General features: G+C 39.5%; 1 protein-coding gene across 14 annotated transcripts in view; it reads right to left on the bottom strand.

Moving 5' to 3' along the window:
• C1H6orf183 (chromosome 1 C6orf183 homolog) overlaps nt 1–11,526 on the bottom strand; it is a 203,437-nt gene that overhangs the window by 73,540 nt on the left and 118,371 nt on the right. For 12 of the 14 annotated variants that reach the window (XR_002343788.1, XM_021090812.1, XM_021090809.1 and 9 more), the window contains 5 exons: nt 11,250–11,387; nt 4,094–4,251; nt 2,338–2,458; nt 821–870; nt 1–177 (listed from right to left, as the gene is read on the bottom strand). Coding sequence is in view for 13 of the 14 variants with exons in the window: in XM_021090812.1 (XP_020946471.1) it covers nt 1–177; nt 821–870; nt 2,338–2,458; nt 4,094–4,251; nt 11,250–11,387 (644 nt within the window). In the remaining variant the exon portion in view is untranslated. The remainder of the gene's footprint in view (nt 178–820; nt 871–2,337; nt 2,459–4,093; nt 4,252–11,249; nt 11,388–11,526) is intronic. The other 2 variants (XM_021090819.1, XM_021090834.1) reach the window with 2 other exon arrangements.

The following is an 11,526-nucleotide window of genomic DNA, read 5'->3' as shown; positions in this document are numbered from 1 at the left end:
CTGGGATCAGCCTTGAGGCCCTCCGCAGAGTCCCTCAAGCCCTTCTTTTCATGTGGTTGTCCCACCATGAAAAAGGTATCCCTGATGGTAGGGCAGCCATCCAACAGGGATCTCAGGCTGTTGCAGTACGCCATGATCTGACCCCGAAGAGCATAGTGAGACATGTGGCGGTTGAACCTGAAAAGTCAGAAGAGATGATGTCCAGAGGTGAATCCAAGTTGTTCCATCTCTTACAGAACTTCCAAGATCTATGTCCTGGGAGACTTTTCAAAGAGAATAGAGGACCTCTGTTAGGAAGAAACTTCCGCTGGGTCAGGCTGCCCTTGCCTGAGAGCAGAGGCATGGACCTCTTCCAAGTGCCTCTTATCTGCCACTTCTTTTTTTTTTTTTTTGTCTTTTTGCCTTTTCTGGGGCTGTTCCCACGGCATCTGCAGGTTCCCAGGCTAGGGGTCGAATCGGAGCTGTAGCTGCCGACCTATGCCAGAGCCACAGCAACGCGGGATCCGAGCCGCGTCTGCGACCTACACCACAGCTCATGGCAAGGCCAGATCATTAACCCACTGGGCAAGGGCAGGGATCGAACCTGCAACCTCATGGTTCCGAGTGGGATTCGTTAACCACTGAGCCACGATGGGAACTCCTCTTACCCATCACTTCTGATGCTGCTTCCTCTTTGTGTCAGAGGGCAGTTTAATTTGCTTTTAGCCAACAGGACTGTGGTTAACCAGCTGATTCACTGTCTGGATGTCTATATAACACTGCTATTTATTGAGTTCAGAGTCAGAAATCAGCACATGTAGTTCACATACACTATACTTACTTTTTGCAATATTCAACTATAACGTCCCTCTTGACCTTCCCAAGTTCATCCTGTGATAGAAGAGAATGACAGTTCTCCTATTAGACTGTTGGCTATAAGAAATCCCCAGGCTTGGAGTTCCCGCCGTGGCATAGTGGGTTAGGAATCCCACTGAAGTGGCTCAGGTTACTGTGGGGGAGTGTGTTTGATCCCAGGTTAAGGGATTCGGTGTTGCTGCAGCTCTGGTGTAGGTCTTGGCTGCAGCTGAGATTCAATTTCTGGCCTAGGAACCTCTATATGCTGTGAGTGTGGCCGTAAATATTAAAAAAAAAAAATTTCTCAGGAGCTCCTGTTGTGGCTCAGTGAAAATGAATCTGACTAGTACCCTTGAGGATGCAGGTTCGATCTCTGGCCTCACTCACTGGGTTAAGAATCTGGTGTTGTCATGAGCTGTGGTGTAGGTCACAGACACGGCTTGAATCTGGTGTGGCTGTGGTATAAGCCAGCAGCTGCAGCTCTGATTCAACCCCTAACCTGGGAACCTCCATATGCTGTGGGTGTGGCCCTATAAAGACAAAAAAAAAAAATTAAAGTTCTTTTCTGATCTAGGAGTCTGTGTCCTCCTGCATCCTCAGAACAGTAGTAAGCTAACTTATTAGTTTATGAGTAGGCTAAAATCCCAGACCTTGACAAAACTGACACTTACAGCATCTGAGCCCTTTCTAACCTTATAGGCATTGGCTATTCCTGAAGGACAGTTAATGAGCTAATACATTTTTCACTTGGTCAATATTTTTTAAAAGTATTATAGTTAAAAAAGTAATTTAATATCTCAATTACTGATCAAAAGGGGTCTTTGCCCTCATCATTGCTCAGCAGTAATTTATAAGACCTAGCCTCCATCATATCAATCTGTAGAACTGGATTAAGTAAATTGAAGTCCTTACATTTTAGTCACAGGCAGGGACAAAGCCTAGAGATTATTTGTCATTTCGTTCCCAAATAACTACATATTAGCCTAATGACTTCCTCATAAAAAACTAATGAATAATAAAATGATATCCATAAAATTAAGCAGTACTTCTAATTGATTAAAGCCTTAAATTTTATAATACTGTTCAAATGATTAGGTTAGTATTAAACCCTTTAATAGAAACATGGTGGTGGTGTCTACAAAACCAAGATAACAGGTGAATTAGATAGTTAAGAGTCCTTACCTTGTCTAAACCCCTAAGCACCTGTGAGTCACCCAGGAGTGGGCAAATGTTTCAGAGCAGGTGCTGAAACTAGTTCTGTTTAGAAAGTGACAAAACAAAATTCGGCCTTGGAAAAATGTACATATTTCAAAAGCCAGACAGCAATTAGCTTGAATACCTTTCCTTCTATTTCTCATTGAATTCTCTCTCTCTCTTTTTTTTTTTTTTTCAGTTCTTTATATTTCCAATGGTTCTACCCAAGTAGGCTGAAAGCAACAGATTCCAAGAATTTTTATTTGCTCAAACGTAAAAGATGACGCGAGCTCTAGGGAGCCCTCTTACCACACTCACGAGGTTCTGCATTCTATCAGCGATGGCTTGTTTCCTGAGGAGGAAGGCATTCAGCATCATGTCCCTCAGCCCCACCTTTTCTAGTTGAATAGACACAAAAGCTTCTGGGGCCCTGACAAATGAACAGAGACATGTGAGCCCAAAGCAGGAGTTAAGTGGAAACATAACAAGAAGACAATTTGAGAGCTCTCTGGGGGACAGGAACACTTGGGGCCACATGCTGGGACTGCAGCAGGAGAGCAAGGGGCTCTGATTCTCACCTGCTTCAAGTCTCTCTCTCTTTTTTTGTCTTTTTAGTGCCACACCTGTGGCATATGGAAGTTCCCAGGCCAGAGATCAAATCAGAGCTGTAGCTGCCGGCCGACACCACAGCTACAGCAATGCCAGATCTAAGCCGTATCTGCAACCTATACCACAGCTCACAGCAATGTTGGATCCTTAACCCACTGAGTGAGGCCAGGGATTGAACTCATGTCCTCACGGATACTAGTTGTGTTCATTACTGCTGATCCACAACAGCAACTCCTCAAGTGTTTCTCATATTCCCTGGGGATGCTGAGGTGATGCGAGCCTCACTGGGGACCCCCATGCACCAGCAGTCCCTCTGCAGTCCCAGACTTCATAACCTGGCCCAGCGTTTGTACTACCAAAGCCCCTTTATGCCATCCTGCTGAAAGGTAGGGGCACCTGGACTGAAGTGGCCTCCCAAAGGTCCTCTTGACTAGACACATTGGACTTAGATATTCCATCCACACATTGGGAATGTGGATTTAGAGCACTTAAACTCTGGCTGTGTGTCAGATTAACGGCATCTTGAGAAGCAGGATAGCTTTGCCTATTATTTATTTATTTTTCATTCTGAATTTGCCAAAATTAGACTACAGTGTCATTGGTATGCCTCAATAAAATATTCAGAGTATTCATAATTATTACAGAATAAAAATCTTTTTCTCTTTTTCTGTCATGGCGAGAAGGGATCAAGGTATAGTAGGGCATCCCCGGTTTACAGGTAGATGTCTGTCGAGGCCATGCCTCCAATAATGCACCATTCTATTATTCTAAGCAATGGAAAATTCTTGTTAGAATAGTGAGGGTAGTTCTGTGCTTTTCTGTTTAAGACAGACATGGAAAATCTGGAGATGCTCATATTCTTCTTTGTGTTCTACCCTCTCTGGAGTCAGAAAAACATAGAGGGAAGAAGGTGGCAGAGAAGAGAGGGAAAGAAAGCAGGATAGGGAGAAGTTACCATTGTGGCTCAGCAGTAATGAACCTGACTAGTATCCATGAGGATAAAGGTTCTATCCCTGGCCTTGCTCAGTGGGTTAAGGATCCGATGTTGCCATGAGCTGCAGTGTAGGTCGCAGTTGTGGCTTGGATTTGGTATTGCTGTTGCTGTGGCTGTGGCTGGTAGCTACAGCTCTGATTCGAACCCTAGCCTGGGAACTTCCACATGCCAAGGATGCAGCCCTAAAAAAGAAAAAAAAAAGGAGGAGGGGGACAATAAAAGACAAAAGAGACTGAAATTAGGAAATGTTGACTCTCCTTCAAAGACTGGAGAGTATTAGAAGGAGCTGAGCTTTCTCAATGTTCATACAAGGTCTTCACACAAGGTCTTAAAAATTTAACACATGCTGGTCTCTCTGGGAGTTTAGGTATCCTTCAGTCCCGTATTACTGTTATTAACTGATTTAACAGAAGATACTCTTATTATTATAAGTGACCTCCCACCTCCATGTCCATATAGTACCTTTTGGTAGCCTGGAATCTTTCTGAAGGATGAGTAAGGGTGTCTTGGACTTTTGGAGTTGGGGCTAACAGAATGCTTTCTATGCCATTCACAGTTCTGGAATTTCTTCTTCCGGTTGGACCCATTCCACTGTGATTTCTCGCACCTGAAGTTATTTCCTAAAATATTTCAAACCAAAGTGAATTAAATCTTTTGGATTTGTAAGTCCTGTGGTACTGGCTGTAGAGTTATCTCACAGCCACAACTGACCCCAAATTCATGTAAATGGCTGGGTACACAGCAGGTAGGAGGGGGTGGAAGAGAGAGGAGAGATGGGGAGGACAGCTGAGAGTAAGGGACTGAAGAGCAGAGAGATATTATCTTGCACAATGAAGGGGTGAGGCATTAAGTGTGACTATTTCCAGAATAGAGTTTCTAAAGTGCTCTGGAAAAAAAAAAAAAAAAAAACCCTCTCCATTTTACAAGGTGTCTAGTTGGAGTGCTTTGTACAGTGGCCTCTGAAGAAACACAGCTGATGGACTTCATGGCTACAGGATCTGAAAAATCATCTCAGGGTGCCCATTGTGGTACAGCCTAAGCAGATGGAGGTGGCTATATATGCTGCCCTGCATAATGTAATAATGAAGCAGGGAGAGGTGGAGGGAGAGTGGAGGGAGAAGGGAAGAAGGAGGGGCAAGAAAAAAGGGAGATCTGTATTTTCAATATTTCTATTGGTTATGGGGCTATAGGGCATGATGGATGGAATTCTTTCACATTTTTCAAAATGTAACTAAAGTTACATTTCTTTCCTTCTAAAAGAAATTTAGGGAGTCCCCGTCGTGGCTCGGCAGAAATGAATCTGACTAGTTTCCATGAAGACGCAGGTTTGATCCCTGGCTTCACTCAATGCGTTAAGAATCCGGCATTGCTGTGAGCTGTGGAGTAGTTCACAGACGGGGCTCACATCTGGCATTGCTGTGGCTGTGGTGTAGGCCAGCAGCTGAAGCTCTGATTCGATTCCTAGCCTAGGAACATCCATATGCTGCAGGTGCAGCCCTAAAAAAAAAAAAAAAAAAAAAAAAAAAAAGACAAAACAAAACAAAAAGAAATTTAGTTTCTTTCTAACTAAAAGAAAAGTATTACACCTTCAAAGGAAAGACTTGTTCTTCAAAGAGAAATAAGCTCTCCATAGCTGAATTACTGAAGGAGACATAAGGAAAATGAGGCAAAAGGAAAAAATCTTGGGTAAAAAGTCTATAGTGTCCATTTTGATTTTTTGTGAAGACCCTTGGACTATCCCAGTCTCCTGGAAATAATAGAAAATACCAGTTCAGAAGACTCAAGAGGTCTTAGAAGGGCTATGAGTGAGCTAATAGTACACGTATTTAATGTGTATAGGGACGAGCACTGAATGCACGGTTGTACATAGCACATATCATGTGACATCAGATTCCAGTCCTGGCACTTAGCTGGTGATCTTGGCTCTGTTACTTAACCTTTCAGAAACTGTTTCCCCATCTAGAAAAAACGGATGATATCCTCCATTTTCTGGGGCTGTTGAGAGGATTCCATGAGCCGAGGTATATCCATCATTTAGCTCCCTGCCTTGCCTGGATGATAGAAGCTGAAGTAAACCCTTAACTCCCTGACTTCCTCGCCTGCACTCAAAATCCCAACCATGCCCATTTATTGTTTCTATCCTTAATTTCTTTCTCTCTTCTAGCCTCTTCCTACAATTATGTTCATGTCTATTTTATTCTTAATTCTCCTACCCCCTCAAGGTTCCTCTTCAATTTTGACCCAACTTCTTAAAGAGTTATTACAGACCAAATGTTTGTGTCTCCCCCTAAATTCTTATGTTGAAGTCCTAACTCCCAGTGTGATGGTATTTGGATATGGGGCCTTTTGGGGGTATTTAGGGTTAGGTGAAGTCATAATCTGATAGAACCCTAATCTGATAGGGCTACTGTCATTATGAAGAGGAAGAGACACCAGAACTCTCTCTCTTTCTGTCCTGTGAGGACAGGAAGAATGTGGCCTCTGCAAGGAAGAGCACTCTCACTAGATGCTGACCATACAGGCTCCTAGATCTTCGACTTCTAGACTTCAGAACTATGAAAAAAATAAATTTCTGTTGTTTAGCCCTCCCAGTCTATGGTATTTTGTTATGGCTGCCCCAGCACACTAATGCAGGAGCTGTAAATATACCCTGCTTCTACATTTCTATCATTCTCTCACTCCTTCACTCTGGCAGTCTGGCTTTCACTCCAACCCCATTAGAACTGCTTTGTCAGAGTCAGCAATGAACGTTTGAGAATGTCAATTGCCTCATTTTAATCCCTCCTCTTCTGGTTCTTCCATCTACATTTAACTTTTTCCTCCTCTCCCTCTTCCTCCTTCTCCTCCTCTCTCCCCACCTCATCCCCCTCCTAAAAGTAATAGCTTTATCAAGGTATAACTGGCCTTCAATAAACAGCACATACTTAAAGTATACAATTAGATAAGTTTTGCCATATGTATACAACTGGGAAACCATCACTGCAATCAAAATAATGACCATAGCCACCCCTCCTACCTCATCCCCTTCATCAAGGAACTATTGCTCTGCATTCTGCAACTATAGATTAGAATACATTTCCTAGAATTTTATAAAAATGAAGTCACGCAGTATGTGACTTTTTGTCTGGCTTCATCCATATTGTTGTATGTATCAACAATTCATTTCTTTGCATTGCTAAGTAATATTCCATTACATGAATATGCCACAATCTGTTTATCCATTCATTTGGTGATAGACATTTGGGTTCTTTCCACTTCTTGGCTATTTTAAATAAAGTGGTTATAAACATTTATTATGCCTTTATTTATTTATTATGTAGGGATATTGATTTAATTTTTCTTAAGTAAATACCTAGGAGTGAAAAGGCTGGATCATATGGTAAGTATATATTTAACTTTCTAAGAAACTGCCAAACTGTTTCCCAGGGTAACTGGCCACTTTGTATTCCCATGTGTATGAGTTCTAGACCCTCCACATCCTGCCAAAACTCAGAATGGTCAGTTTAAATTTTAACCAGTCTAGTTGGTATGCAGTGGTTTCTAACTGGAATTTTAATTGAATTCCTTTAATAATTAATGCTGTTTAACATTGTTTTACATGTTTGTTTGCCATCTGTACACCTTCCTTGGTGAGTCATTTCTTCTTGAAATAATTCCCATCTTTGGTTTTGATAGCAGTGAACAACTTTATTCTCTCTTTCCTTCTTCTTCTCCCTCCTTTCCTCTTGTTCCCTTTCGATGTCTCCATCATTTATTACTCTTTACTATCCCATATTACTCTTTACTTTCCTGTCCCATATTTGTAGGAAAGTATATAAATTACCACACATATATATTCCCATATATATTATGATATATGCTCATATATTCATATATAAATAACTCTAATGCATTTCTGCCCCTCCATGTTCTGTGAATCTTTCCAGGCTATTATTCTAATGCCATCCTACCCCTGCTCTGTGCTCCTAGCCAGTGACTTTCAACACTTGCTCCCTAGATGGATCTCAGGGAGTGACTTATAAGGCTCTCAATCTGGACAACCCACTTATATTGTTTTACATATTGGTATTCTTCATAAGGCTAAATTAATTGAATAAAAGATTCCATATGTCAACTATGCATGAAAACCATAGGTGGGTGAAGCTGGGCTTCTCATTTTTTCCCCTAATACCTATCTGCCCTTTTATACTATCCTTGAGTATCTGAAGGCTCTTCTCTCTACTCAAAATGATCACATGTTCATCTCTGCTCATCAAAACTTATTGTTCAAGTTTTTCCAAATGCCCCCACTTTGTGCTGTCTCTTCTGGCTCCCCAGATGTGACCTCTCTTTTATTTAAATTACTTCTATAGCTTGTTGAATCTCTATTATTCCTTGTATTTGAAACACTTATGTGTCCTCTTTGACACACCAGGTATGAAACGTACTTCAGTGTTATCTAACGAGCCTAACTTCAAGTAATTACAGAATTAAGATTTGGGGGTTGAATTTTTTTTAAATCAATTTAACTTACTCTATCTCTGTTTCCTACTTAAGTATTTTATTTCAGTGGGAATTAGTATTTTGCAGTAGAAGTGGGGATTGAATATTCTTGCCATACATATAAAACTTACACTCTCTTATTAACATGAAGAGTAAAAAAACAGATGGACAGGTAAATAAATGTGATAAAGGGCAAATGCGGTGAGCTATATAGAATCCAAGGGCCTAAAGAATGTTTAAGTCCATCTGGAAAATTGAATTCCTAAAGTAATATTTAGTTTTATACCGAAATTATATTCATCAGTACATATTTACAAGAGAGAACTATACAGTTGTTTTCAAAAAGGACTAAAAATCTCTATGAACTGATTTGGAGTGATTTCTAGGATTAAGTGAAAAAAATGCAAAAGATTATTACACATAGATAAAATCCAAAACCCCTTCATGATAAAATCATTAAGAGGCTAGGAATAGGAGGGAATGTCATCCACCTAGTAAAAATTATCTAAGAAAAACTCATAGCTAACATCATACTTAATGGGAAATATTGAAAGCTTTCCACCTAAGAATAGGATAAGATAATAATATATACTCTCACCATTTCTATTCAACCTTGTACTGGAGGGTCTAGCTAGGGCAATTAGGCAAGAAAAAGTAATAAAAGGCATTCAGATTGAAAAGAGAATAATAAATTTATCTCTATTTGTAGATGACATAATCTTTTATATAAAAGATCCTAGGGAATACATACACACACAAAGTATTTACAAGTTTAGAAAGTGCAAGATACAAAGTATTTACAAGTTTAGAAAGTGCAAGATACTTCTATAAAGTAGTAATGAATACTGAAAATGAAAATAAGAAAACAATTCCATTTATAATAATAAAAAACTAAAAAATATTTTTGAAATTAATTTAACAAAAGTACAGAACTTGTACACTGAAAACTGCAAAGCACTGTTGAAAGAAATTAAAGAAGACCTAAATAAATGAAAAGACAGCCCATGTTCATGGATCAGAAGACTTAATATTGTTAAGATGGCAACAGTACTCAACTGATATACAGATTCAATGCAATCCCTGTCAAAATGCCAAAGGGTTTTCTTTCTTTTTCTTTTTTGGCTATGCCCAAGGCACATGGAGGTTCCCACGCCAGGGACTGAACCCACACCACAGCAGCCACCCAAGCCACAGCAGTGGCAACATTGCATTCTTAACCTGCTGAGCCACCAGAAAACTCCTAAAATGGTGCTTCTTTGAGGGGAAGTTGACAAGATGATGTTAAAATGCATATGAAAATGCAAGGGACCCAAAATGGCTAAAGCAATCTTGAAAAAGAGGAACAAAGTTGGAGAACTTGTACTTCTTAATTTCAAAGCTTAAAACAACTCTATAGTAATCAAAACACAGTGGTACTCGCACAAAATCAGACATTTAGATAAATGGAATAGAACTGAGAGTCCATAAATACACTCATATGTATGGTCAACTGATTTTTGTTAGGAGTGCCAGGATAGTTCAATGGGTAAAGATCACTCTTTTCAGCCAATGGTATTGGGACAGCTGGAAAACTACACTTGAAAGAATGAATTTGGACCCCTTACTTCACACTACATACAAAAATTAAACATAAATGAAACAGACTTGAATGTAAGAGCTAAAGCTATCAAACTTTTGGAAGAAAACATAGGAGTAAATCTTTGTGACTTTGGATTAAGCAATGTGATACCAAAAGAACAAGTGACAAAAGAAATATAGGTAAATTGGACTTATCAAAATGAAAAACTTCTGTTTCAAAGAACATCATCAAGAAAATGACCCTCAGAATGGGAGAAAATACTTGCAAATCATATATTTGATAAGGAACTTGGATTCAGAATATGTAAAGAACTCATAACTCCATAGTAAAAAGATAAAAAACCTAATTTTATAAAAGGGCAAAGGATTTGAATAGACATTTCTCTAACAGAGACATACAAATAGCCAATAGGTACATGAAAAGATGGTCAATGTCAAAAGTTATTAGAAAATACAAATCAAAGCCACAGTAAGATATTCTACCCCCATTAGGATGGCTAAAATATAAAAGAGAGATAATAGCAAGTGTTAGCAAAACTCAAAACATACATATACCCTTAAAAAAACTTCTTCATGAATGTTCATGGCAGCATTATTCATAATGGTCAAAAAGTAAAAACAACCCAATGCCTATCACCTGATGAATGGATAAATAAAATGTGGTATATCCATGTAATAGGACATTATTCATCTGTTAAAAACAAGACAAAACAAAACAAAACCCAAACTGAAGTGCTGGAACATGATTTGATATAGATGAAACTTGAAAACACTATGTTAAATGAAAAAATTCAGACATAAAAGGCCATATATATGTGTAATTCCATTTATATGAAATGCCCAAAATAGGCAAATCTATAGAGACAGAAAGTGGATTACTGGTTGCTAGGAGCTAAGGGAAGTGGGGAATGGGGATTGACTGCTCATAAGTACCAGATTTTTTTTTTTTGAGAATGAGGAAAATGTTCTGGAATTTGATAGTAGTGATGATTTCATGAGCTTGAGAATTATACATTAAAGGAGTGAATTTTATGCTATGCGAATTATGACTTAATACAACTAAAAAAATCTGGCAGGAAAAGAGAATATATTTTGTCTTACCTTTTGTGAAAAAAAGAAGGGCAAATGTATCTCCTTACTTTTGCAAAAAGAAATATAGAAAGGATAAAACAGAAAAGAATGGAATCATTTATCTTCAAAGGGTAGGGGTGGAGGAACAGGATATATCTGCTAGTTGACTCTAGTCAATATTACAGAGTTACATACAATGGAAAAATTATTAGCAAATCACTGAAAATTAACAGGTCCAGTAAGAATTTGATCATGTGTAGGTTCATAGTAGGAAAGATGGAAGGGCGGGAAAGAGGGAAAGAAAGAAGATTAAAAAGATAGGGAAAGGGAGGGAAAAAAGAGGAAAAGAGAAGAAGGGAAAGAGGAGGATGGGAAGAAGGAAAGGACTGAGGAGGAGGGGAGAGGGAGAGAGGGAATGATGGGGCAGCTGGACAGTAGCTGGCAGTATTGGTAGCATGTCTCAGGCTTCTCCATCTTACAGGCTGACCTTGACATCAGCAGGACAGCCCCCTCGGGGAGTGTGATAGAAGGACGCCTGCTGGAGAGCCACCATTAAAGCATTTTTCTGAGTAGCTTGGCACGCAAGGGTCACTTGCATATTTTCCACTCCCGAATGTAGCAGGAGCTAAAGGAAGAAAATGTGAAAGATATTAGGAATTTATCTCATGAAAGAAAGAGGTGAAGGAGTTCCTGTTGTGGCTCAGTGGTATTGAACCCGACTAGTATCCATGAGGATGGGGGTTTGATCCCTGGTCTCACTCAGT

This window comes from Sus scrofa, chromosome 1, assembly GCF_000003025.6.
Source record: "Sus scrofa isolate TJ Tabasco breed Duroc chromosome 1, Sscrofa11.1, whole genome shotgun sequence".
NCBI lineage: Eukaryota > Metazoa > Chordata > Mammalia > Artiodactyla > Suidae > Sus > Sus scrofa.
Note: the sequence above shows the minus strand (reverse complement) of the source record. Positions and strands in the feature narration are given on the sequence as shown.